This window comes from Lepisosteus oculatus, chromosome 11 (assembly GCF_040954835.1).
Source record: "Lepisosteus oculatus isolate fLepOcu1 chromosome 11, fLepOcu1.hap2, whole genome shotgun sequence".
Taxonomy (NCBI): Eukaryota; Metazoa; Chordata; class Actinopteri; order Semionotiformes; family Lepisosteidae; genus Lepisosteus; species Lepisosteus oculatus.
In genome coordinates, this window is record NC_090706.1 from 4379307 (window position 1) to 4407232 (window position 27926).

The 27926-nt window shown below is 44.1% G+C and overlaps 1 protein-coding gene across 4 annotated transcripts; it reads left to right on the forward strand.

The window, feature by feature from the left end:
- The first annotated feature begins 368 nt into the window (after nucleotides 1–368).
- si:ch211-1i11.3 (mitogen-activated protein kinase kinase kinase 5) lies at nucleotides 369–26274 on the forward strand. Of its 4 annotated transcripts, XM_015348787.2 has the most exons (28): nucleotides 555–1069; nucleotides 2162–2301; nucleotides 5598–5785; nucleotides 7207–7375; nucleotides 7878–7984; nucleotides 8692–8862; nucleotides 9753–9865; nucleotides 10447–10606; nucleotides 11041–11191; nucleotides 11410–11517; nucleotides 11866–11915; nucleotides 12938–13033; nucleotides 13894–13978; nucleotides 14416–14549; nucleotides 15515–15642; nucleotides 17095–17231; nucleotides 18037–18142; nucleotides 18227–18384; nucleotides 18566–18767; nucleotides 19350–19521; nucleotides 19770–19935; nucleotides 20290–20475; nucleotides 20977–21082; nucleotides 21591–21825; nucleotides 22209–22327; nucleotides 22999–23108; nucleotides 23930–24006; nucleotides 24563–26274. In XM_015348787.2, the coding sequence occupies exons 1-28, from the start codon at nucleotides 745–747 to the stop codon at nucleotides 24648–24650; spliced, it is 3987 nt and encodes a 1328-aa protein (XP_015204273.2). In that variant the 5' UTR covers nucleotides 555–744; the 3' UTR covers nucleotides 24651–26274. The 4 variants fall into 4 exon arrangements, with proteins under 4 accessions (XP_015204278.2, XP_015204277.2, XP_015204276.2 ...); XM_015348792.2 differs by lacking the exons at nucleotides 22209–22327; nucleotides 22999–23108; nucleotides 23930–24006; nucleotides 24563–26274 and having other exon boundaries at nucleotides 369–1069; nucleotides 20373–20475; nucleotides 20977–21039; nucleotides 21591–21681; XM_015348791.2 differs by lacking the exons at nucleotides 22209–22327; nucleotides 22999–23108; nucleotides 23930–24006; nucleotides 24563–26274 and having other exon boundaries at nucleotides 370–1069; nucleotides 20373–20475; nucleotides 21591–21677.
- Nucleotides 26275–27926: the final 1652 nt, after the last annotated feature.

The window sequence follows — 27926 nt, forward strand, 5'->3', positions numbered from 1 at the left end:
AGTTAACCTGCACGAATAATTCCAAGCAGCGCTCGTGCACTAAGGAATTTCGAAATCACGCAAAAATGATTCATCTCCTTTAACTGCTCCGGAAGACTGCAGGAATTAACCCAGCATTGCTTTGCATTTCACACCAGGCGTTTAATTATTCGGGATATTATAATTATTGTGGGTTTTCCATCACAGAAGACGCATAGTCTTAATCTACACGTAGAGAAACTGTAATAATAGCGCACACTTCGATTTAAGAAGGGATAAGCAGAATGTTCCTAATATGGAACAAGTAATAGGTTTATTCCATGCTGAAAAAAAGAAGAAAGAGAACACAACGTTTCGGCCGTGGAGCCTTCTTCAGGTGTCCTAGCTGTGATTCATTACTTTTCCCCCCCAAAAAAGCAGATAAGAGCTGACTACTGGAATAATGAATAAAAATATCAATCCTTTTTATCTCTTTTTAAGTGCATGTATAGTATGACATATCCAGCACTCTATTAACTTCGCTTCGCTGGGTGTGTGCTCGGAGAGACACCAGAGGTCGCCTGTCTGTGTTAAACTTCGCCTCTCAACTCTCAGAGAGGCGGGACTGGTGGGAACGGGAACAGACGCAAGTTTAGTTTTGCCTCACCTGAGGAATTAAGAGAAACATGGCTGTGGAGGCGACTCAGGGAGTGCTGACCTGACGCACTTTTGCAAAGTACTTTTTTTCCCACCCCCCCTTTTAAGAAGGGGAGCTAGGTTGTGCGGATGGAGGCGTTTGATAACAGCACGGCTTGCGCACACGGGCTGAGGAGGGCCAGCGGGGAGTCTGCGGGGTGCTTTTGGCAAGACCCGCTGGCGATTGAAATGAGCAACTCGGGCAAGAGCGTCATCTCCCCGCGAAGCCGGACGAGGGCTGTTACGGTGGTGTACGTCGAGGTGGAAGACGCGTCCTTGCCTCACATGGAGGAGAATCTCTCGCTGGGGAGCTTGAAAGAAGCGTGCGCCGGGACCCACGCCGTCCTGACCGCTATCCCGTTTGAGAGAATTGCGCTGGGGGCGACGGAGGTGTTAGACAGTTTCTACAACGCAGGCAAGTGTAGACCAGCGGGCAGGTAAAGGTGTTTGCACGGGTTCTGTCGGCTGTGAACGCTGTAATCTTCTTATTCCAATGCTATACATTGAAAAACGACTATTTCATACGCACCTTATTAAAATGGTTTCAGTAATACTAGAGTAGTTTACCTAATAGTAAAAAAACTTCAAAAACTAATTCTGAGTCTTACATAGATCATTAATCTATAGAAATGAAGCCTTGGTGCTAGTTGCACCTGAACTCTAAGGTCGTGCACTACATCGCTTTTACTTTGTGAATCCGATAGATGCACGCAAATTTATTAAACGTATACAACATTTTTTTTTCCTGTAAAGCCTAGTAATGAATTATTAATAACCGGAAATCCCCTGGGAACTTACTGCTGATGTTATCTGTCAGACTGCAGTTGCAGGGATGAAACTGAGAACTGAACTGGCTTTGGATTGTATTGGTTTTGTGTGTTTGTGTGGAAGGGGAGGATATTGAGATAGTTTTGCACTGGTCTCTGAAAGTTTCTGCTTTAAAAGTAAAGCTCAGCAGATGTGACCCTGCAGTATCTTGATGGGAGATCTCTTGGGAACGCTAAGGTTGCTGCTGGAACAGGTATTAGTGGGGCCAGTAGGAGGTGCTCACCCTGCGGTCTGTGTGGGTCCTAATGCCCCAGTATAGTGACGGGGACACTAGACTGTAAAAAGGCGCCATCCTTCGGATGAGACGTGAAAACTGAGGTCCTCACTGTCTGTGCTCATTAAAAATCCCAGGGCGTTTCTCGAAAGAGTAGGGGTGTTATGCCTGCCCAAATTTCCCCCAGTCTTTATCAGTCATGGCCTCCTAATAAAACCCATCAATCAATTGGCCTCATCACTGTTCTCCTCCCCACTGAGAGCTGGTGTGTGGGGAGCGTACTGGTGCACTATGGCTGCTGTTGCATCATCCAGGTGGGGGGCTGCACACTGGTGGTGGAGGTGGTGGAGGGGAGTCCCCATTACCTGTAAAGCACTTTGGGTGGAGTGTCCAGAAAAATATTATGGAAAGTGTGGAGCCCTCCGCAAAGCCCAGCAGCCCCACCAGTGTTTCTTTCTTCCCCAGACGTGGCTGTGGTGGAGATGAGCGACTCCTTTTGCCAGCCCTCTCTCTTCTACCACCTGGGCGTGAGGGAGAGCTTCAGCATGAGCAACAATGTCATCCTGTATTGCAACAAGCAGCAGGCCGATCTGCAGGCGCTGAAGGTGAGAAATGTGCTCTACAGCTGTGCTTGGGCAAAGTCTGTAGTGCACTTAACCGCTTAGCCAAACATTGACCTAATTGTTCTTTATTGACCCAATTGTGAGTATACAGGGCTCTCCAGATTTTCTTTTGTGCTTCTTGATTATAGAATTATGAGGGATAGTTGATTAGACATTTCCTGGGGAGGTCAGTCTGTAGTGTTACCTCTTCCCAGTATTTATAATTCTTCCCTTTTTTCCTAAACAATTCATTTAGTCATATACCAACCTATTTTTTTCCATATAGAATTGAAATCACACTTTTATTTTTGGAAAAATCAGACAATTTATAAACCGGTTAATTGACAGAATTATCTTCTTGTCGGTTAATTTATTCATTTATTAAGTAGGTTGCAACATGTTTAGCTCACGCTCTGGGGTTAACTCTTGATCTCCCTCAGTACTCAAGCATAGCAGAAGTACAGCATAAACTGTTACTGGAAAGTGGCAATAACTTCATAAACTGATCACCGCATGCAGCATGCGAACACCGTGCAGGAGGTCTTGCCACTGCCCCACTGTGCTGACCCAATGCACTACAGTACAATAAATATACAATAGTACCATTTGAACAAACATTGCAAAAAGCGTCAGTCGCCACTACTGTGTCGATGTGAATACGAGGTCGAGCTGTGATTTAGTGTAGGAATGAGGAAATACACCAGCCAAAACAAAATGACAAATTGTCATTTGGGGTTCAGTTTTAAATGTTCACAGCACACGGGAAGGAGTCACCCATTTCCTTCTTGGAAAAGGTAGAACTGATGGATGGCTTTTAGTTTACAGGCAGTTTAATTCCTCCTGGCTGGAATGTCAGTGAATGCAGAGTCATACGGTTACCCAAGATAGCTTTGTTGTTATTACTAGTCTGAAGGAAGGGCATTAAATTTAATCATACCTGTCAGTCATTATCCATATTGCTGCTATGTTTCAAATACTGCTACTTTAAACATGTTAAGTAATAGGTAGTGTTCACACCTACCTCTGACATGCATCGCGGACCAGTTCTAAGATCAATAATGTTAATTATATATTTTTTTTGTTTAGGAAGTTGAACTCTTTAGTTGTCAGTACAACTCCTAACTTATTCTAGGGTTTTCCATGGATTTCCGTATGTTCTTGCCATTTGCTGTTGATGGTGAAGATGCTTGTTTGCTTTCGACACAGACATCGGGCAGATTTTGCATTAATGGACTTCACTGTCAGCGGAGGCTGTCAGGTGCTGTTGTTTGGAGCTGTACAGAAGGAGTGGGGGCCGGTGGCTAAGAATTGCTCAGTCAGTCCTTGTTGCACATGGATGTCAGAGATGGGAGCAGTTGCCGTCTTGGTGGTTAAGAGGCGCTATCGCTCAATCAGACCAACAGTATCATCCTGTACTGCAGGAAGCAGCACGCCTTTCTGCAGGCACTGAAGCTCAGCAGGAGGTTCCTGGAGGAACCAGTTTTGTGCTCTTATCTCTCTGCTCTTAATGCGTTTCTGAAGGGCAATTTTTGGGCATGACAGCTTCTATGTTGAATGTTTTGTAACGGGCATCATGGGTAATATAACCACTGAAGTAAGAACATTAGAGAGTTGCAAATGAGAGGAGGCTCCCCAACCCATCTAGCCAGTTTGGATTTTAGGAGCTAATTGTCCTGTGGAGCTCGTATAGCCATTTCTAGAAAGTGCACAAGGTTGTCTGGTGCATTCTTTGCATGCACAGTTTCTTCTTGGCACAGTGCACTTTTGCTTTAAATGCGACTGTTGGCTCAAGCAGCATGAGAAAGCCCCACGACATCTTTCCTGGCCAGAGTCCCTGGATGCCAGTCCCACTGGGAACTGGTGGAATGTGCCAGTCAGCATATCCGACAGACCCAGACTCTATTACCCTCATCGCTGTCTCGGGTGATCATGCTAGGAGCCTGCCATGAGATCAGCCTGCAAGTATTTCACGAAGTTGTGAAAATCACACATCTCCTATACAATCTGTTCCTGCTGCTCGTAGAAGCTCAGCATGCTCATGGTAATCGTTTATTTTATGTCATACACTGGTCACTAAGCACTTCTGAGCTGTGCATTTCTGCTAAAAAGCTTTTGCTAAGTGGTTGTGCTCCAAGTCACAGATAAGATACGGGCCTGCAATCTTTTACAAGATCTGCTGGATTTACTTATACATTTATTCTAATAAAAATTATCTGATAACATTAAACTGTCAGTCATTTTTAGTACTTGCATTCAGCAAACCGTTGAGCTACTACTTTTTTTTTTCAAATGATGGAAAGACGGGAGCCAGAACCCCCAGATGTCATTTATTGGATCTTTCAATCTAGGATTATCTCAGTAGCTGCCAGTTTGCAGACTGTGGAATAAATATTTTTATGGGGGTTATCTAGTCCTTAAAGGATCAAGAGACGTCACAGAGAATCATTAGAGGCAATGGAGGACTTTTGATGCTGCTGTACGTCTGAAACGATCCATCTGGGGAAGTTTAAATTTAGAAACGTGCTGTGGGTTTGAGAACTTGCTAGTGCAGACGCCAAGCAGGATATATCGCTGTGCTGCCATGTGTGTGCCAATGAAACCGGGAAGCTGGGAGTTCTTATACTTTGCTGTCCGCTACTTCCTGAGGTTTTCTTGTACTAGTAAGTTTGTATTAAATTTGTGGTAAAAACAGAACTAAACGAAAGCTTTCCTTTTCTTGTTTAAAATGATGAATCCCATTGTATTGGTATTGTAAGTTCTTCAAATAATAAATGTATTTAATAGGGTGACATGTTTGTGCTTTTGTGTTTTACCATTTAAAGGTTAGTCTGCACAAAACCTGCAAAGTAAACTGTAGTGAAGCCCAGTCATATTCACAGTAAACTATCAAAGCACACAGAAATGTGAAAGAAAATTATCATGCACATACTGTAGGAGCAGCCTTGTCAAAGTAAAAATGCATGGCATAGTCAGTGAAAATACAGTGCAAACTGTCCACAGTAAATATCGAATAAGCTCTGCAAGTCTTTGAAGTGCAGCAATGAGCAAAAGGCTAATTTTACAACATGTTCCTGAATCTCTGGTACAGTACATGTGACAGGTGTGACTGTTGTGTGGTACAGACAAAAGGGAGCTTGGACCAGGTCTGTGAGTCTGTATACATCCTGCATGCTATTACCTTCCTTTACAACGGCTGATATCGAGGAGATCTTCTTTTTCTGGTCTCACTTCAGGATCAAGTACCAGTGTGAGCACAGGCGGAAACACAAACACTGACCTGGTCTGTCTTCCCTTTTCAGGAGCAGTGTGGAAGCTACACCTTCATCCCCTACATGGTTTCTCCCCAGGGCAAAGTGTTTGCCTGTGACGTGGGCATGATGAAGTGTCTCTCCGAGTTTCTGCAGCCTAGTTTTAAGATCGAGCCTCTTCTCACCCCCCTGGTCGACTGCCTGATCAAGCTGCTGGACAGCGTACACATCCACTCCTGGTGAGTGGTGCCTTCCAGCCCCGTCACTAAGCGCAGCTTGAGTTCTGATCTTGTGTTCCGCAGTAGGCCGGCTGCCCGTTCTGTCGTCAGCTGGGCTGAGAGTTTGGGTTAGATGGATGGATGGACAACAGACTTTAAGGGCTGATTTGCAAGTTCATAAAAACTAAGAGAGGTTACAATCGAGAGGAGGCCATTCCACCTGTATAGCCCTTTTGGTAGTTAGTTGTTAATTGATCCAAGAATTGTATCCAGCCCTTTTCTGGAAAGAAGCAAGGCTATCGGCTTCAGCAATATGGCCGGGTAGTTTCTTCAATACTATGTTAACCCATTAGGTAAAGAAGTGCCTCCTATTCTCAGTATGAAATGTTCTTCTACATCGTCTCCACTTGCGCTGGCGGGGTCACGTGTCGCTGTGCTCTGCACATTCTCCGTGTGCCGGCTCAAACCTCACAGCTGGTTTGGCCAAGCAGCTCATTACTCATAATAATAACTCATTCACTTAAAGAAGGTTTTCCAGTGATCAGCAAGAGCATTCCCAAAGTGTGGGGATGCAACATCCTTGTTTTCTGGACTCAGTGTGTCTGAAAGAGCTACAGCTCAGCTGGACACTCCCCTGACCACTGGTACAGCACGGGCTGCAGAATGTTCCCAGTCTTGACATGAATTAAAAAAATAATTGCTAAATATGGGTGCGGTTTCTTTAGTATTAACTACTCACTTGTTTGTTTAAGTATTGTTTTCAACATTCAGTTATGTAAGGCACGTGTAAAATTGTATTATTATCAAAATTATTTTAGGCTGTTTACTTATCAGCAAGGAAGGTGGGACAAATCATTTGTAACCTTACCTTCTTATATATTCCTCACCCTGGAGTTTACTCCAGTCAGGTTCTTAATCACAGGCTCATTTTATTTCAGTTCGAGGCGCTGTGTTCAAGATATTTTAAAAAGGCAAATGAGGCTAAGGAAAGTGAGGTTCAGGACTGCCCTCGTTCAGGTGTGCAACCTGAAATCCGGCCAGTTGGATTTAAACAGTAGGAATAACATTGACCTGCAGTAAGAGGTGTCCAATGCAGAGTTATTCCCATGTGAAAAATGTCTCGGCAATTACAGGCTCCAGTTAACACTCGTAATTAAGAGATCACTTGGAACAAAACCAGCAGGCACAAGACTGCTCCAGGACCAAAACAAAGACTGAGAAGCACAGTTGTAAATTATTGATTATGATCTCCTGAAAGCCTAGAAATTCTGTTCTGATCAGTCGAGTTGCTCTGGACTGTTTTTCACTAAACCTTGATATGTTATTCCCACCTACTGCCCAGCAGTGATCAGGATACTGGGAGCTGCTGATTATTCACTGAAAGACTGGGGATGTGTTTGGGGCCGTAGTCCTAACTACACATCATAACTATCGTTTTGCAGTGAATATTTCCGGGAGACGATTCAGCATGACATCCGTGTTGCGAGGGAGAGGTACAGTGGGAGTGAGCTGAGCCAAGAGCTGGGCAAGATCCAGCAGCGTCTGGACAGCGTGGAGCTGCTGAGCGCCGACGTCGTCATGAACCTGCTGCTGTCCTACAGGGACGTCCAGGTGCTGTTTATTAGCATTGATCACTTTATTCGCCATGTACAATTTCTTGCATTAGGGATGTCTTTTCACATACCCCCGGTCGCGAGGCTGGAGTAGCGTTTTCTAATCGGCGTCGCAGATGCTGTCACTGCTGGGAAGCTTTACAGTGACAGGGTGTTACTGCTGGGGATGTACTGAAACAACCACCTGGCTATGTTCATTCTCTCTCAGGACAGAAGAGATGACGGTATCCTGTCAGTAGTGCCTTTTATTTCCTGTTGTATGAGTAAAGAAACATTGCAGTAGTCGTATTTATTTTATAGCATTTATTTACTGTTTTTGGTACAGTAATAAATGATTTCATTCAGTAGATTCATATGAAATTAACTTATATCAATTTGCCAAAGAATGTATGCCAAGAATATGGTTTTGTTTTCCATTACTGAAAAATAAATTGTTTATAAATATCTATTAGTTAATTGCTGATTTCTTTTGTGATTGTATTGTTTTTTCCTGTCTATAGGACTATGATGCCATGATAAAACTGGTTGAGACCTTGAACAGCCTACCAACCTGTGTTTTGGCTATGCAGCTGAATATAAAATTTCACTACGCTTTTGCACTAAACCGGTAATTGCTGTGTTTCAAACGTGATATTTTTTACCATGTACAGGAAGCTTTAGGGTGTTTTCCTCTGTAAATCTTTATAGAGATATAGAATATGAGATGAACCTACAATCCCACATAAAGGTGCCTCCAACAGTCAGTGTTCAGCTTGTTGAGGCTGATACCAGGGCGACAGCCTGGTGCTGGAGATCCCCTGTGTCTTTTGGTCTTCATGCCAACTGAGCTCTTAACCATTTAAGACGAAAGATTCCTGTGACTGGGCAGCATTACTGTAACTGGGCACATATTGAGAACGGCTCTCTGGATTGAGGCAGAGACCTTTCCTCCAGCTGCTTATTGGGTGGGGGGTATCTTGAAACAGAAGAGTAAGTGCAGAAGCAAGTGAGCAGTTTCTGATGGAGGAAGAAATTCTGTTAACAAGGATCAGCTGGGATGAAGTGGAGAAGAAACAGGGGCCTGTCAGGGTAAGGAGGAGAAGCACTGCCTTACACAACTTGTGTGAGATCCATTTAGTTTTTACAAAATCAAGCCCTGTGGCGAATTGCCCACTTCACGGTAAATGATTTTGCTTGGCAATTTGATAAGGAGGCATAAATAGGGGCTGATGATATGTGTGCTTGTATTGGGAGATTGTTACATGCTGTAGACAGTGGATGGGTCCATTCTCTGTAGATGCCCTGGCGTGCATTCCAGTGTGTTTGTGTGTGCAGGAGGAACAGCCCTGGGGACAGACAGAAGGCCCTTGCGGTGATTCTTCCTGTGGTGCAGTCAGAGGAGCGCGTGGCCTCTGACCTGTACTGCCTGTGTGGACGGATCTATAAGGACATGTTCATCAGCTCTGGGTTCACCGACCTCAGCAGCCGAGACCAGGCCAGCGACTGGTAGGCAAAACCGCGGCAGGTCCCAGCCTGGCCAGTGAATGCTGTGCATGTTTTTTAAAAAGTAACTACTGCCATCTACTACAGCTTGCTTTGAATCAGATGGCCATGTGTTTCTTAAAGCCTCAGCTCTGAACCGAGTGGTAATATAGTATATGCCAGGTCTCAACTGTACACTGAGCATTGTATCTCTGTTGTACTTTATTCAAATTAAGGGACATTTTCCTTGTTTTTCTTCAGGATTTAAATGTTACCCTTTAACAGCTGTTTCAGTGTACTAGAATTGCCACTGTTGTGGGAAATTCTGCATCAGAGGAGCAGGACACAGTCTTGTGCAGATTCATTTTTAATTGAGCTCAATAAGTCCAACAATGCGTGCTGGGTCTGCCCCACAGAACAGACAAACTGCAAGGGTTTCCCAGCTCTTATATACAGTCAGAAGAAAGTTTATTTCACAATCTGAGTGCTTGTCCTGTTCTTTGATATGTAATAACCTCTTGTCCTACTCTGTCTTGCTTTAGGTTCTGTCCTTTGATAGGCAGCAGGCATTGGTCTGCTTTGTCCCGTTTGTGGGTGTTGTCCCTGTCTTTAATTATGTAGTGTTAAGTCACTGGAGCTGCTAAAGCAAGTCAGCTTTATGGCATCTTAGCGTGACTTTTATTGAAGGCTAAATTAACAGACCCCAGCAACACCTCTCACAATGTGCTTAAGTGGTGATATTTGCGATGCTGGGTAAGTGAGATGTATACATGTCCCACTTCATTACACTTTAACAGCTTTTTCAGTGTACCAGAATTGCCCCAGGAGAAGGTGTGCACAATGCTGTCACAATATGCAGACTAACCAAGCTCTGGGGTCTCACCCAGTTTTTTTTACTTGGCCTTTACTTTCAGGTACAGTAGAGCATTTAGAAGTGAGCCAACTCTGCACTCGGGAATCAACAACGTCGTTCTTTTAATGGCAGCAGGTCATAAGTTTGAGACTTCGATTGAACTCCGGAAAATCGGTATGTAAATTGTCAGTGCCTGAATAACATTGCCAAAAGGAATTAGCAGCTATCGACTGGACTTGCATGTACTGAAACATTAGCAGTAGACATTCAGAATTATATGCCTGGGGTCAGGAATGCATCTGATAAGACAGGACTAACAATTCCTTAGAAAGACACCAAATAGCATGTGGTGTCTTTCTAAGGAATATAGATCTTATATCAAAGAATGGGAACATCCTGAATTGGCACCAAATAGCATGTGGTGTCTTTCTAAGGAATATAGATCTTATATCAAAGAATGGGAACATCCTGAATTGGCTCCCACATACTTGTAAGAGTTAGTGTTTTCCCTGCTGTGTGTGTTTGGAATATGGTGAGCCAGGGATGGTATGCCTCATTGCCTCTGTGTGATATTTGTTTTTCCTTGCTGATAGCACGCTTATTTAGACAAAACTCGGGGTGGTTTCCGGATTTACTGGAAAATCTTGTAAATGATTTTTGTTACGGTTGTGCGTGAAGTGGACACCCTGTTGCTCGGCTCAAGTGTGCTGTGCTGTACTGACTTCCTGTCGTCCTGTCTGTGTGGCACATGACAGGGGTGAAGCTGAGCAGCCTTCTGGGCAGGAAGGGCAGCCTGGAGAAGATGCAGTTTTACTGGGATGTGGGGTTTTATCTGGGAGCCAGCATCCTAGCCAACGAGCACAAAAAAGTCATCCCAGCCTCTGAAAAGCTATACAAGCTGAAAGCCCCAATATGGTGAGAAATACCTCTGTCATTTATAATATGATTGACATGAGAGAAGCAGGGATTTGAAGAGGCATTTCTTCTTATAGTCTTGAACCCTTCTAAGGCGTGTTGGGTTTCCAAGTCCTGCCAGCGGAAAAGGCCAATGAATTTTCAATCTGGGCTTGAAGCTTGACAGAACTGCAAACTCAAGTCAATTGATATTAGGCTGCAGGGCCAGGTGTGGACTGTGTGGCACTATACAACAACTGCATATGGACCTCAGCTAAGGTGCACACTCTGCCTCTGCGTTATTGGGGGAAAAAAAAACCTTTCGGAGTTTCACAGCACATAAATAACATGTTTTTGTCGGCACTAAACACTTGATTCATTGTAGTTGTAGTTGAACCATTGTTCTGTCTCCTTGAAACGTTTGACTCCTGATTCTGTTGTCTGTTGCTGCTCAGGTTTCTAGGGTCTGTCATGGAGACGTACCTGATGTTCAAACAATTCTCTCACCCTCCTGAAGAGAAATCTCCCAGTCAGGAGATAGTGGACTTCTGGATGAACTTTTTACTGCAGGCCTGCAAACCTTCAGTGAAGACTACCAGGTGCCCTGTAAGATGTTCTGATTATTTGTTTGCGAGAGTGTGGTTGAATGAGTGAGTCAGGGACACAGGGGCCCCTTCTTGGTTTCTGAAGCAACACAGTTGGCATTTACTTGTCTGTGTTGCAGTTCTGTGTTACACTTACTCTTGTCTGTGTTTCCTGGCGTTTGTTAGAAATTTAGAGCAGGGTCCAATGCAAATGGCTTTTGCTGTTTTTCTTTCTTCTAGGTTCTTATCTTGGAGCCCAGTAAAGTATTCCAGCCTGCCATTGTGAGTTTGAGTGAGGAAGAAGAGAACAGGACTGTTCAGTTGGAGCATGTCTCTCCTACAGACAAGGTACAACATGCCTGTCCGTTGGCACATGACATCTAAACATTTTATATTGTGACTTGCGTAAAAAACATAATGTTGCTTTGATTGGAAAAATTGTAGAAGTATATGCATTTTTTTATTTTTGTATAAAAAATACTACTGCATTCACAGTAGTAGAAAGAAGAGATCTTGTTAGGAAATTATGCAATCTGAACACCTGCCCTTTTCTTCTTGAATGGTTCCATTGCATGAAAATATGAACTTCCAGAATGACCAAAATGAGAAATTTCCAAGAAATTAGAAACTAAAAGGCAATCCGACATTACACTGTGTGCAAAATGTGAAAAACATCTGTTATGTCCAACTTTCCAGAAAGGTCTGCACCACTGGCGTTTCCCAGCATCTGCAATTCGAGGAGTGAGGTACTGTATGTGCTGCCTTTTACTGTCTGTGTTGCTTCAGAAGATTTCTGCATCACAGGCAGCAATCTTGGGAATTTTCCAAACAGACTGAAGATACCATTAGAATGTTTTGCCCCTTTTGAATCTTTTGAATGCTGTGGGTCATTTCTTTCCGTCATTTACAAATAGCTATTTGTGCAGGCTGCCAAGCTGGTATGTTTGCACAGGCCTGTTCAGCCCAGTCAAACCCTTGTTTTTTTTTGTTACATTAATGTGTTGTTACAAAGTCACTCCTTCCTGGGCTTCTGAGGTTGAGGTTAACCACTGAAAGTTTTGTGGACATGTTTTCATGAAACTTTAAATATCTTTATTAATTTTCCTGCTCCCTAGGTAGTGAGTTTCTTGGAAAAACATTTGATGTTTTAGAAAAATAGTTGCTTGATTGCAACAGTTGCAATCAAGTTTTTGCTTTTAATTTCCTTGAATTCTGGAATTGTGGAATGAACAATATTTGTTGCTTCTTCACAGTTCATAAAGTCCCTGGAGACTAGAACCTGTACAGAACAGCTTCTGTCACAGCCTTGAGGAGATCACAGAACATGCTGCTGTCTCAGATCATATCTTAAGTTTGTTTCGCAGTGGATCCCAACCACCAATGTATCTTTCATGCAGCACATTTATGCAGCATCTTTTTATGTGCTTATTCTGGACAAGAGTCCTAGCAAACTGGAGCCTATCCCAGACACATATGGTGCAGTATAACACACACATACATGTACAGGGACACTTTCTAGACATTAACTAAGTTGGCCAGTATGTCTCTGGGGGTGGGAGGAGGCTGGAGTACTCTGAGTAATGTGTTTTTTGGGAAAACACTTTGGAGCACGTGTGCTGCCCCTGCTGTAGTAGCAGATGTTTCATCCTAGTGTTTTTGTTTAATCCAACCAGTCGTTGAAAGATGGTTCTGCCTAGTTTTCCACAAAAGTGGAAAGGGGTCGGCTCCGATAGCTGAACAGTGGCCTTTATCCTTTCTTCTTCTCCAGTGTTTCGAAGTTTGATGAGCGCTGCTGCTTCCTCTATGTCCTGTACAACTCCGACGATTTCCAGCTCTACTTTCCCAGTGAGCTGCACTGCAAAGGGTGGGCCACCGGAAATCTTTCCTTGCCAAAGACGCGGGCGTGTTAGTATGTAAACCATTAGCAGTGCGCCACAGTCCCAGCTGTTTGCTGACTGAGGGCCTGATTCTTGTCCCCCCCACATGCAAACATTCGACTCGCTCCTCTCAATCTGGTTGTCCACATGAGACTCCAGGGGCAAGAGGGACGTGAATGTCTGCTGTTGTGCTTTTAATGTTGTAAACAAGCAATTAAAAGTAAATGTGTTTAAAGAAAATATCGTGACAAACTATACAGTTTTAAATCTGTTTTAGTAGCCCATTTTAGTGGAAGACTCATTTTCTAGTATTCCTCCTCCCTCTGAGGAGAGCTGCCACAGTTTAGACAGAAATCGAGAGCTTCAGAGCTGGGGTTTCTCTGGTGGTGTATACCATATATTGTGGATAAAGCAGTTTGAAAATTGGACATGCACTGGGAGCAGTGAGAAAACAACTGCAGCATACAGCTGTGTTTTATCTTTAAAATTTGCTTAGTCATTGCATCACCCAATTGCTGATAAGGTTTACAATTTATTTTTGGCATTTTTTCACGTTGTAGGGTTTTGCCAGCAGGGTTTTTAGTATTTTCAGATGAACACTGAAAAATAGGTATAGACTTCTTGTGTTGCGGTCTTTATGTTGGGATTGTGTGTGTCATGTTCTGGAATAGTGGGAGCAGTTCAAGGTCCTCCTTCCACATGGGCAAGGAAGCCGGGGGCAGAGGGGTTTGTTTAAGGGGGCAGGCCTGAGGTAGCAGCTCTGCAGTAGGTGTCGCTGTGAAGCGTTACCCCTGTTGCTTAGGTTTTTGTGATGTCGCATGTCACTTGACTCTCGTGTTGCCTGCAGGTTTTGTGAAGTGGTGAACTCCTTTGTGGAGCAGAATGAATCGCATCTGGAAGATCCTGGCCTCTGCTCTGGGGGTGTACTGGAAGTGAGTTGGACTTGTTGCGAATTGGCGCATCATTTTTTAGAACCTTTTTAGTCTTTCGGAGTTTGATTTAAAACAAAAAGACTAAACTAAGGCTCTGATGATAATGGTGCTTGCATAGTTTGCTGACTGGACTGGGAATTGACTGATTGCTTATAGGACAGTGCTGGGATTGGTTGGCCAGTGCTCTCTCTTGGCTATTCAACAAAGTAGGCTTGTGGTGGCATGAGTGTGAAACTCTTCCCTCATTCGTCGATTCCAACTCTTCTGTGGGGCAGGTGGGGCTCATGATGTGTTCAAATGCCAGAACACACTCTGCCAGGGATAATGAATAATGGGAGACCTCCAACTGGGGAGATGCAAAATCTAACATATCTAAAAGGAGAGGTGTCCTAAGAGTATGACCTGATCTACCCCCACCTCTCCCCCTCTTCCTGCAGTTTGCCTACGAATACGACGAGTCCGGCCAGAAGGTGGTGCTGGGAAAAGGGACCTATGGGGTGGTGTACGCCGGCAGGGATCTGAGCAACCAGGTTCGAATTGCCATCAAAGAGATCCCAGAGAAGGACAGCACGTACGTACCGTTTGTTCCAGTGAGAGAGAGGGCAGCGGGAGCCTCCTCTTCGCTGAACTGCATGCTCATCTGCTAATGGAGGACGAGCAGGAAGTGCGCAAACAGAACAAGACCCCTGTAGGTTTCAGCAGGTTTCGGTAATGTGACAGGAACCGGAAACCGTTCAAATTTCACGGCAGGATGGTGAGCCTTAACGTCCCGCGTGCCAGTGTGCAATAGGTTGACGATTCACAGTACTAGACCGGAAGTACGGCACTTTCAGGAGTGGGTTTCGGTTGGGCTTTTTCTTAAGCCTCCCCAGAATTTGCCCTGTCCTAAGTTTTCATCGTGTTCCTACATTTACACTTGTGAGAAAAAAGTTTGTGAACTCTTTGGAATTATCTGGATTTCTGCATGATTGGCACCTAAAATGTGTAACCATAAAGATTTAGACATGTAAAATGTTGTGTGTGTTATTTGTTAAATAAGGCTGTCTTTATTTATTATTATGACTTGGATGAAGATCACATCACATTTTAGGAGTCGTTCATGCAGAAATCCATATAGTTCCTAATGATAGTTTCACAAATGTTTTCTCACAACTGTACATGGAATGTAGATGTAGAAGGAAATAGCTTTTTTTCTCGGAAACCGTTTTGCATTTTAGTTTTGTTTTTCACTGTTGCAAAGAAAAACAATGTAGGAAAACAGGTCTGAAATTAAAACGTGTTGCGCAAATCAGCTGTCTGGGAAATGTAATACTACAGTACTGTGTGTCATCTAAGCGATCCTTGTATGCAAAGTGGCGTGTGCAGACTACAGAAAAGGGTGTACTTTGCCAAATTGCTTATAATGAGATCTCGGCTGTGTCTCATCTAGCAGACTCAGAAGAAGGAGGTCAAGAAACTTGCTTGGCTTGCAGAGCCTTAACCACTGCACTGCCAGCCTCCTCCAGACTCTTCGGTTTTGCTCGTCTCCTCTCGCAGGTACTCACAGCCCCTGCATGAAGAGATCGCCTTGCACAAGCGCCTGAAGCACAGAAACATCGTTCGGTACCTGGGTTCTGTCAGCCAGGGTGGCTTCATCAAAATCTTCATGGAGGAGGTCCCAGGAGGTATGCTGTGCCCACACAGGGGGGGTTTGGAGTTCAGGTTAATGCACCCCTGTTCATTTCTGTACACCCATTAATATGCAGTCTGGCCTATATTGTGTAGCAGCGATGCCTGTTGTGGAAACACTGTTATGTTAGATGTGGTTTCCCTGTGGCTTAGAGAGCCTTGCTCTGTACATGCAATGTATCGTCCAGGATGCCACTCAGACAGCATCCACATTTGCATATTATTAGTACACTAATTACAAAGTTGTTGTTTTTTCCCTCTTTGTAAAAATGAAACGCAACAGCCTGGAGGTGGATTAACAGGTATGGCCATGCTTTCGAAGTGCTGGCGGATTGTATTCTTGGTTCTGCCACTCTGAGCTGGGGCTGTCATTAGAGGACTGGGGCTGGGATTTCCAAGGAAGTTTTTTTAATGTTTTTGCAGTCGCTGTGCTTCCTGTCCTCCTGTGTTTGTCAGTAATATCCCATGTGGTTCTTTTTCATAAAATGAGTCATGGGTTCTGTTTCTACATTTAGTCCATTCATTGGCATTTTAAAATGTTTCCGTGGTTTTTACTTAATTGCTTTTTTACTTTATTGCTTCTCTGAATCAGTGATGTCATATATTTCTTGCCTCGCCCAAGATTAGAACTGGTTTGGAGTCCATAGCTGTTATATACTGTATCGGTGTGCTTTACGTTTTTTCAGTCTAAACAGTGATTAATGTTTTTGCTCAAAAAGACGCAAAACACTTGACTCCAATCTGAACGTCAGAGCAGATGTAATGATAAGAGTGGAAAACTGTTTTTTTTCTAGTTCTATTTTGTGTGCCAAGTGATTTCCAAAGAGCTCTGCTTAGAGGGAGGGAAGTTAGCTGAGAAGACGTTATTGTGAAATTCTGCCCATGACAGGAAGCCTGGGGTCTTCAATCCACAAGAAGCAATGCCAGGGGATTTATTTCCGTTTTCAACTTAACCGAGGAAAAAGTGCTGATTGCACCATTGTGCCGAATTCAAACATTGTCACAAAATTCTGCATTAAATATCATCAGTTAAGGAGAGCCCGAATTGTTAGAAGTACCAGAGCATCCTTACAAGTATTGACTCATGTCAAACAAATCTCTGGGGCCTGTTGGTTTTGCCAGTTGTCCTGAAAGAAATGAGTGAAATTTATAGCTTTCAAAGCTGCTTACATTATGCGAAAAACACAGGTCCGCAGGTGGACCCCATCTAATTTTCAAACCTCAATCAATGAGTTTTAATAATGCCTCATGTTCATTGTAAATTAAATTTATATATAACAATTGTATACATTTCTAAAAATATATGCTGTTTTATTATATCCCGTATTCCTGTTAACATTCGCTATTCTGAAAATTCTGCAGATCTTTTTGGAAAACGCACAGGCAGTGTCGTTCTGTAAGGCAGCAGCCCCCCTTCACTTATGCTCTTTACCCTCTCGTGCGTGCAGGAAGTTTGTCCATGCTGCTGCGATCCAAGTGGGGGCCTTTGAAGGACAACGAACCCACCATCATCTTCTACACCCGACAGGTCCTGGAGGGGCTCCGCTATCTCCATGACAACCAGATTGTTCACAGGGACATTAAGGTGAGGTGCCAGCAGCCACATCACCCTGCAACTCACCACTGGCAGCCCGGTGAAGCTCAGCAGGTGTGAGCCTGGTCAGTACCTGGGTGGGAGACCTCCTGGGACAAACTAAGGTTGCTGCTGGAAGAGGTGTTAGTGGGGCCAGCAGGGGGCGCTCACCCTGCGGTTCATGTGGGTCCTAAAGCCCCAGTATAGTGACAGGGACACTATACAGTAAAAAGGTGCCGTCCTTCAGATGAGACGTAAAACTGAGGTCCTCAAAAAGAGTAGGGGGTGTTACCGTGGCGTCCTGGCCAAATTTTCCCATTGGCCCTTACCAGTCATGGCCTCCTATGAATTGGCCTCATTACTCTGCTCTCCTCCCCACTGAGAGCTGGTGTGTGGTGAGCGTTCTGGCGCACTATGGTTGCCATCGCATCATCCAGGTGGGGCTGCACATTGGTGGTGGTGGAGGGGAGACCCCATTACCTGTAAATCGCTTTGAGTGGAGTGTCCAGAAAAGCGCTATGTAAGTGTAAGCAATTAATTATTATTACTTCTGCTGTGAGGATGATGATGATGATAATAATAATAATTGCTTACACTTATATAGCGCTTTTCTGGACACTCCACTCAAAGCTGTGCCATGCTGAGTTTGAGAGGATACTTTATACTGTCCCCAAGTTTTTTTCTGCATTCCAGTAAGAGACTACTTATATTCATTGCATTTCACCTTGATTCTTTATCTCCAGCAGACGTTTTTTCGACCACAGTGACATAATTAGTGCAGTTTAGCGATCATCCTTTTTTTTTGTTTTGGGTCCAGGGTGATAACGTGTTGATAAACACCTACAACGGGGTACTGAAGATTTCCGACTTCGGGACCTCGAAGAGGCTGGCTGGGATCAACCCCTGCACAGAGACCTTCACAGGTAGGGGGAACGCGTGCACCTGGTCAGCCCTGGAATGAAACGAACCGCGCTGCTGTGAAGATTGACCATGCACGCTCGATTTAGGCACCCTGCAGTACATGGCTCCAGAGATCATAGACCAGGGTCCTCGAGGCTATGGAAAGCCAGCTGATATTTGGTCGCTGGGATGCACCGTTATTGAAATGGCCACAGGGAAGCCCCCTTTTCACGAGCTGGGCAGTCCCCAAGCTGCCATGTTTAAGGTAAGAACATGCCTCCTTTTAAACATGACGTACCTGTTCTATGCTTGAGCTAGTTACACTGCTGCTACACGTGTAAATTATTAAAGGACATTTGCAGTAAATCCATTCCTTACAAAAGGCAAAGTTGGATTTGATGGTGTGGGAGTTTTTTCGGTGATACAGTGTTGTTCTCCTGTTCCAGGTCGGGATGTTTAAAATTCACCCCAGTGTGCCCGAATGCATGTCTGAAGAGGCCAAGGAGTTCATGCTGCACTGTTTTGAGCCGGACCCTGACAAGAGAGCCACAGCCTCTGAGCTCCTCATGGACCCCTTCCTCAAGGCGCACAGCCGGAAGAAAACCAAAACTGCCGCTGGCTCATCCCAGACTGAAGCCGGATCAGCAGGTGCAGTGTCTCTTTTTCCAGGGAGGGAACTTCATAAGATTGAAAGCACTCTAGTAGCTAGAACTTATCTAGGTGAAAGTCATTTTAGGAACTCTGAGAGAATGATCTTTTATAGCAGAAGTATTTTTCTAGAATAAAATAAAAACAAACTTTCCTCTATTGGCAAAGCTGTTTTCATACCCTGGGTAATTCTGGTTTTTAAATCCGTTGGTTTTGGGGGCTCCCTAGTGCCTCATCTGGTTAAGGTTGGAGTGTGCATTGAACCCTGGGATCCAGATGTTGATGAGTTTGAGGCTGGGTACCTGCAGGTTCATTGTGATGTCAGTGAGGGCTGCGCCTCTCCTCCAATCAGCACTCACCTTCCTGCACATCGCTACGGAGCTTGCAGTGTGTCAGAAGATGACTGGCTCCATAAGGGGCAAGATTTGTCTGACTTGTCTGTACTCATTCTCCCTGTGAGAGGGGCTGGGGTTGTCTCTGTGAGCGAAGTAGAGACACGGATGCTTGTTGCTTGTGGTGCTGAATTCAGCACTCATATAAGAAGGCTTTAACATCCAGGTGATCTGAGTATTTTGTTTCCAGGAGATTATCAGCGGAGCATGTCTGTACCCATAGCCACGCACTTGGGCGCCGGTGCCACCAAACAGCTTGACCTGTCCAGCTCCTTTGACCTGAGAAGGACCAGGCCTGCCCAGTGCGGAAGTGATACTCCCACGAGTGCCACTGCCAGCTCCCCCGGCAACGGATTTCTCATGTGAGGACCGCCCTGCCCTGCTCCGAAGGACAGCTTTGATTTTATGTTGTGTTGGATCGATTTGTGATGCAAGTAAAGGAAATGAGTCCAAAGGTGGGCTTTATGAAGCAATGTGTGTATGATTTGCAAAAGGGCTTTTGCAGTAAGCACCCTTTGCTTTAAGGGCAGATGTGTGCTGAGATTGTACGTCTCCTGCTCTCCGCATGGGCCAGTGACTCCCGGTGTTGTGCTCGGTCTCCCCTCCGCAGGGTGCCAGAGGAGCAGCTGTATGACATGGGCAGCCCATCCAATCTGGGGGAGAATGAGGGTCTGTACATGCTGAGGAAGGACAGCGAGCGCAGGGCCACCCTGAATCAGATCCTCACGGAGGATGTTAACAACGTGGTCAGCAACATCCAGCTGTCCCTGAGCCAGGTACACAGAGCACAGCAGCTTTTACACGTGCACGCATCGATAGTGTTGCACACTGTCTCTTAATAATGCTCTGTATTAACAGGCTGCACGCAGCCCTTTGTCTGGCCTTCCCTGTGATCATTTTGTTTTTTCCTTTAAACCTCTTCTTATTCTCTGTTTTTGTTTTTAGAAAGGCCTATTCTAATTTCAAAGACAAAGTTTTCGGTTTTCCTTCTTTGTTCATTTTTCTTTGGGAGTACTTTAGGGTCGCCAGAGATAGTAGCACACAGGAAGCAGTTTTACGCTGAATCGCACATTATGAGAGCTTCTGTATAGGAGAACATTGTTGATAAACAACTTCTGCTTCGTATGCAGAACCCTGAGTGGCCTCAGGTCACAGCAGAGCACATCTGTCAGCTGATCACCTCCCTGAGAGAGAACATCCGCTGTCCCAACAGGAAGAACCTCACCAGCAACCTGAAGCAGCTCAGGATGAGCCTCCTGTCAGCTGGCGTTCCACTCGGTCACCTGCAGGTGGTGCTGTTCAGCTTCCAAGACGCTGTGAGTTTCCTTCTGCGGATGTACTGGGAAAATGATTATCTGAAGAAAAACGCCAGTGAAAGCATTTACGTTCAGCTTAAGAATAAATTGTCATTACAGAGTTAGAAATTTCTTGTTTGGGTCTATTCTGTATAGTGCAGTTTCTGCTGTACTATGTCCAAAAACATTTGAAAAAATGAAATGTAATTACAGTTGACCAAGTAATAGAAGGGCCAATAATATCGATCATTCAGGATTGTTTAAAAAGTTGAAATAGATGGGTGGAAGGGCCTGTTCTCATTGTAGACGCCTTCAGTAATGTTGTGGTACTCTCGGTAAACCAGACTGCTTCACCACTCATGTTGAAAATATGTGTTTTTAAAGGTCAGGTAATTTCCTGTTGCTGCTGGGTTTTCTTTCTAGAAAAAAAAAAGGCAAAACGAGAAAAGGAAATTAAACCCAGGCTCAAGCCGTGATAGAAAGGTCTTGCTCAGCCCTAATCTGTGCGGGTCTCTCCTCCAGGTCCGGAAGGTCCTGAAGAGACAGAACGTGAAGCCGCACTGGATATTTGCCCTGGATAACCTGGTGAGGCAGGCTGTGCAGGACTCCATCACTGTCCTCCTGCCAGGTCTGTTTGCAAGCTCTACTGGCTCGAGGCCATTCGCAGCTCCTGACTAATACATCGCTGCCGCTAACGCATCCTGTTTTAGAAGCACCCAGGCTTTTTAAAAATTTAATGAATCTGCTCTCATATTTATAGAATGGCCTTTGTTCGTTAAGGAGGGGGGGACTTTTCTGTTTAGTTAAATATTAAATTGCAGGGCGTTACCGTAGCTTGAGAGTAACAGTGTTTGCATTGTCAAAGTCATCCCAGTGGTCTATTTTAGAAGCCTCAGTGAAACGCCACCCACAGGACCCACCTGGGAACTATGGGGAAATGCATTTAGAGAGGTGGATAGGAAGCGCTGAAGGGGTTGTAGGAGTCGGGAACAAGCTGTCCAGCCACGTGTCAAAGCTGCCCCCGATTTCTCAAGCAACAGCTGGGCGATGTCCATGAACCGATGAGCGGGATACAAGCCTTACGTGTCGAGAGTCTTGGAGATCGGTGCATGGCAACAAAGTCTTTTGTTCCTCAGAGCTGAGGCTCCAGCTGCAGTCTTCGTTTGAGACGGACGGACAGGAGTCGACGGGAGAGGAGAGCCCCCGAGCGGAGGAGCCGGGGAGGGCCGACTCCCGCAAGGAGCGGGAGGCGCCGGGAGCGCAGGCTTCGGGCTGGGCCTCCCTCAGCTCCCGCCTGGCAAGTGGGCTCCAGTACGGCAGCAGCTGCAGCCTGGCTGAGCGGCTGACGCAGCTGCGCGCGGAGACGAGCCGGTACGACTGGGCTTCAGCTCTGGCACAGGGGAGTACCCAGAAACTGATGATGATAAGACTCAGGTCCTCTTTAGCAAAGACATTTACATAAAGAGGGCTGCGAGAATCTGGACCCAACTCACAAGTCATGTGGTTCAAGAAGACTGTGAGAGATCATCTAAGCTTTATCAAGTACGAGGGACTAGGCATAGTAATCCTTCTCCCTGACAAAGGATTGGGTTTCTCAGAACAGACTAGGAACTCCATCTTAATTCCTGGACTGCTATGATCTGTTGACCAGCAGAGGGGGTTGCAACAACATGAGACCTACGCTTGCATGTGTATCTCGTAATGCAGTTCCCATCCTGAATATGGCTTTACTGTTGTCTGGATCTGTGTTCTAGGCTGCTGGCCCAGCTAAATGAGAAGGAGCAAGAGTACCTGGACCTGCTGAAGGAGTTGATTTCAAGGAAAGAGAAGGAGATTGAGGCTCTTAAAATCAGAAAGTCCTCTTCCCCAGTAGGTGAGGTCCTCAGATGTTCAGATGGGTCACATTTTAAAAAAAAGGCACTTAGGCCTCTCTATTATCGGAGTGGGGAATTTTGTGATTTTTCTGACTATCTGCTCTAGCCAAACCATGGGATTTTCCCTGTCAAGGGGAAGAGTACTGGCAGACAGATCCCTGCTTGTGCAAGAAACAGTAGGGATCAGAGTGCTGGATGAATCATCTCCTGCAGGATTAGGCGTGTGAGGAGAAGCAGACAAAACAATTAGCCCTGCTAGCAGACGTATTGTACAGTCAGAGTAGAGAGGGAAGAAATCTTCAGGTACGGGCATGTGTGCTGCGCTATAGGATGAAATGTTTTTTCCTGTTATCAACACACCTTCTGTATTACTGTACCATACACCCATCCCTGTATTGGCTGCCTCCTCTGTCTGTGATTAGATGTGTAATGCTTAGCCTTCAGGTACTTTTCAGTTCAGGTTTGACAGGCCACAGGCAACAAGACCATGGCTTCTGCAGGTTAAATATACTTCCTGAGGAGAAGCCAGGAGTTTGGCTGTGGAGCTAGAGGTCATTATCTCAGGATAATGTTTTTGCACAAGATGTTCCAACAGGCTTTTCCACCTAAAGACCTCATTTGGTAAAAGGAAAATAATCTGTGAGCAATAAAACATCTTATCTGTTTACAGATATACCTTCCATCTCCCCTCATCACCAAAACCAGAAAGCAGATGCTGAGAGTACAGCAATGATCTGCTGGTTACGGTCCATTCAGACTAATGAAGACACCATAGACAGGGTAAGGACCTCCGTAAGGACATCATGCCCTCAGTCTGTAAGCGCTGCAGCTACTGGAGTTATTAACAGCAGTGGCTCTCTTGTTTTAGAGTGCCCCTGTGTCTTCTGTTTGTTTTTATTCCAGCTGAATAATTATTCCAGTTCTTAATTGCAGAGGCTACCCTAGCTCCTTAATTAAACTACTTTCTACTACTAAAAGACCTTTATTTAAATTGTTTTGACTCGGTTCTGCAATAACACTATAGATATGTTGTCATTAAGAACCTTGTCACAGGGTGTTTCATAGTTTATTGGTTCAGAATGTTCTTTTTGAACAGCTCTTAACAGGGGAACCAGTTAATGATGTGCAGAGAGCAGGTGGGGATGCAGCTTTCTGACACTCCCATTAATAACCGTTGATTATTCTGCAGGGGGCCAGCTGCTCAAATTCAGACTTGTGCACGAGGGAGGCTTTGAAATTCAGAAATGATCACTGAGAGGATGTGTCTTTTTACCCCATACAAGAGAGGTTTAATTTCCTTCGGTTTCTTGGGTAGCTCAATTAAGTGATTTGTAATCCTGAGTGATCACGAGTTCATCGGGAATGCCCCTCACTGAGACATCAGGCACCTGCTGTTATTAAGAAGTTGCATGACTTGAGCTTAAGCCTTATATTATCCTCTGGAATACAATTTCTGGAACAATTAGCAAATATTTGTGCTCAGTAGTTAAAATGTAAATAACATTACGCGTGTGCCCATCTAGCTGCGAATGGCTTTCACTGCAGGATACTTTTCTTTCGCAGAGGATCAAAATTGACCCATTTCTCCATTGTGTTTTCAGTTACTTGCTCATGGGTTCACTCTGCAAAGCCTATTGTATATTGCTTCAAGGGATGACCTGAAATACTCCGGGATACGGTGGGCTCTAATTTTAATAATTTTGTTTTTCTGGATCTTTTGGGGGGCAGTAGGGGATGGGGATGGGGAACTGGGGCTCTGGACCCATCATCAGCAGGTCTTGGCATCAATGCTCTGATATAGGCACTGCTTTACATATTGAAGCCAAATACTATCCTACTGTGCTACTATACTGTGATGCCACTAATGCTGTACTACTTTACTATAAATACTGATTTATTATGGTAATCAACTTTATAAAAGTACCTGTTCTGCCAGGGGGCTAATCCAAAATCTTGGCCAGGAATCTTAGATGTTTGGTTCACTTAACACCATCAACACTAGGTTAAGATCCAGTTCTGTGAGATTCATGGGTTTGTGGATTATAGTAGCAACCCCATGTACAGTACAGCAGGTACATTATTTATCAGCACATCTTCTGTGGTTTGTTGTAACACAAACTCATCTTGTCTATTGTGGCAACTGATAATCTCAAAAGCATGTACCAATGTCTTTAATTAATAATCTGCTGTGCACTCTTGTAATGTGTAACCAAATAATATGATTCTTTTCTCAGGGGTGGCATGCTCTGTCGACTATGGGCAGCAATCTCGGCTCAAAGAAAATCTCTGATCAAGCACCATCAATGCCAAAACACTTTATAGGGAAACACAACCCACTGACACTACCTCTGGGTGACGCTACCATCTAGAGAGCCCCGATTCAGCAATACAGACTGAAAACTGCTGAGCACCATTAAGACTGCTTTCAGACATTTCCGAAGAGGAGAGTCCCCTATGTTCTGAAAGATGATCCTGACATTTGTTCCGTTTTGCTGGGCTTTATTTAAAAAGATTTAAGTATTATTTTCATGACCAAACTGAAACTGGAAATAAGAAACAGAATCCTAAAATATCAGAACCACCTAATTTCCTTTGGCAAGTAAGTTACCACGAATCAAGGGCAAACCAAGTGGAAACTACCAGTACCTCCAAGAGACATGGAGTCAATTCTTTACACAAAGGTTTGTGGGACAACGTACCCAGCCACACTCCTGAAGCTGAGACCCGTGGCTTCTTTCAAGAAACAGCTGGATGAGATCCTGCCATCCCATTAGAAGAGTTTCTTGTGTTAGTATGTTCTTTCCGGCTTTGTGAACATAAACATTGTGGTCCATATTGCTCTTATGGAAAATGCGCCTCCTTAATGTTCAATTAATTCACCTGGAAATGTGTAAAAATGAATTGTGTTGTTTTGCTCATAGCATAGATTAGATTTGTTTTTCCAGGCTCTTTGAATGCATTAATGAAGCGGGTTACACACTAAATCTTTGAAGATCTGCAACTTTCCTTCTGTTGCCTGCTTTTTAAAGAGACTGACAACTGCCTAGGGCCCTGTTCAGAGGCCTTTCCCAGGAAAAAAGGGATATGAGATGTTGAGCAGTGTTAATTCCAGGATTCTGACTCCTTTAAGTGCTGCAGGTTGTTCTAACAAAAAATCTGGGATTGAAAATATGTATTGACTGTGACAAAAATAAGTATTAAGATAAAAATAGCCTCCTCAGCTTTAATGCCATTCTTTTATTCATGCATTAAGTAAACACCGATATCTGACCATAGGGGATTTAGTCAAAATTCCATTTCAATTTGAAAAGTGTTGCATTTCTACAGGATACTGAGTTTGAGGAGTTTAAAGACAGGTTTCTGTAAAGTTATACCAGACATTGCTTTCAGAACTATAAATACCAGTCATTTTTAATTCTCTGCTGGGTTGTAGTTGATAGAGTAGAAGTGGCTCTGACCTCTGACTTTGAGTATCTTACTTGCCTGTAAAAGAGGATCAGTGTTACTTCACGAACACATCCTGAAGTTGTACTGTATGCATTTATAACTGAAACAAATTTAATGTAGTTAACTGTATCTCTTATTGACTTGTTGCTGTGCAATGCACAGAATCTAATCCAAATACTTAAATGTAGCAGGCTTTTTAAAATTAAATATATTTTGGTACTGGTTTTCTATAAGAGTATTATATTTATTTTAAAAAAACTGGGTTTGGAATTGTTCTCTCTTTGTGTGCTGCATATCTGTGATTCTGCTTCCCACCTGCTTTGTGTTTTGTGCTTGGAAAAGGGAAAATTGATCCAAGCAGTTCATTTGTATTGTTAGAAAAAAAGTAGTAAAGAATACCAGGCTTCACACCTCAAATGCATGTCATGTATTGCATGTAATGAGTAACTTCCCTGTAACAACAGATAATTTTAATAATAAAAATGATTATTTTTGCACATTTTCATAGCTCTGGTCTCAGTACATGAGCAAAAAGGTTTTGTACCAAAACGCTTAATAGTACAAACACTTTACATTGTAATTACAGTGTACAGTATGACAAGCATCTCTTACAAGTTGTGTAGTTGCACGTAATTATAATTTGAGATTATTCACACTTAAAGGATAGAGTGTATTTTCCTAGTTTGTGTTGTAATTGCATGTTTAATGATAGGCTCTTATGTTTCTTATAAGGTAAATTATAAGTTATATTCCTCCTAGAGCTGAGATAACAATGACATAAGATCTCTGGAGAAATGCATAAGATATTCATATGTTATTGAAGTGACATCCAGTCTCAATTAATGTATTTGCTGTAATTATTTTCTAGTATCTCCCTCACAACGAAGGGTATAGATCACTCACCTCTTTTATAATGTGTCAACACATGACTCTGTTCTGTTTCATCCATATTACTACTTCATTTTGCTGATATATTTATCTGAAGCAGCTTACATGAGCAACCATTTAGGTGGTAATTTGGTGTAGAGAGTAATTACCAGAGTAATTTAGGTGAAGTGCCTTGATCAGTGGTACAGCTGGGGATTTGAACCCACAACCTCCAAGGTACAAGTCCAGAACTCTGACTGCTACTCCACACATGTTCATGAGTGTTCACTGCTCAAACAAAGCCCTGGCTGGGTTCTGTCTACTTGAGTGAATTTTTCCTGGAAGGAGCAGACGAGCTGTGAATGATACTTCTCACGGAGCCGATCAGTTGTAGTGATTTTGGATTGTCTTTGGTTTTTGCTGGGCGGCAGTGATGTGGTTGGAAGGTGTCGATTTGATTACCCTTCCACCCGTCCTGCGTCCAGTTTCCCATGTGCGCTTGAAGAGGGAGGTCGGCTTTTCCAATATTTCCACACGGCACGGGACGGGAGAGAGAGTTTTCTCCTGGGTCCGTGCATGGCATAATGCCAGCCGAATCCTGTTGCCTGTTATGACTTCTGGGGTGGTGTAACAGTAATCATTGGTAGGAGTCTTTTTTTTTTGCTTTTCACTCGCCAGAGAGTGGGAAGCTGGTTTGATGTGCCGAATCCAGCACTGCGGGGTGTGGAAGGGATGATGCGCTGGAAACCAGCATTCCAGGCATTCCTTTGGTCTGTTTCCATTCTGTTTACATCACCTTGGAAACCAGTGTTTTCATCTTCCCGTGTTTGCCTGTGCGCATCCAGGATTACGTGTGCTGTGGCCCGGTCTGAGTCGAGAGTGCAGAGCGCCTGTGCTCTTCACAGTGTCCATGGGGAGCAGGAATGATGTTTCTAGTTGGAAATGTACTTGGCGAACAGCTCCACGTCTTGCTTGCCAGCTAAAGGAGGACTCAGGATTGGCTGGTCCTAACCAAATGCATGTAAATGGAAAACTACTGGTTCTCTTCTGCTTTTCTGACACTTTCCTCTTCAGGGTCAGTGGCATTCCCAGTCATGTGCCCGACTCGCCTTGGATCACTGGTTTCATCCCTGTCCACACTGTCCATCCTTAGACCACCAATGTTGTGTATTGCATTGGTCTTATATTAACTAGTATATATTATATAGTTTTTTAGGTTGCTGTCAACTATAAAGCCTAATTTATACCTAAAATGTTAATCTTGTCTTATTCCCTTTTTAAGTT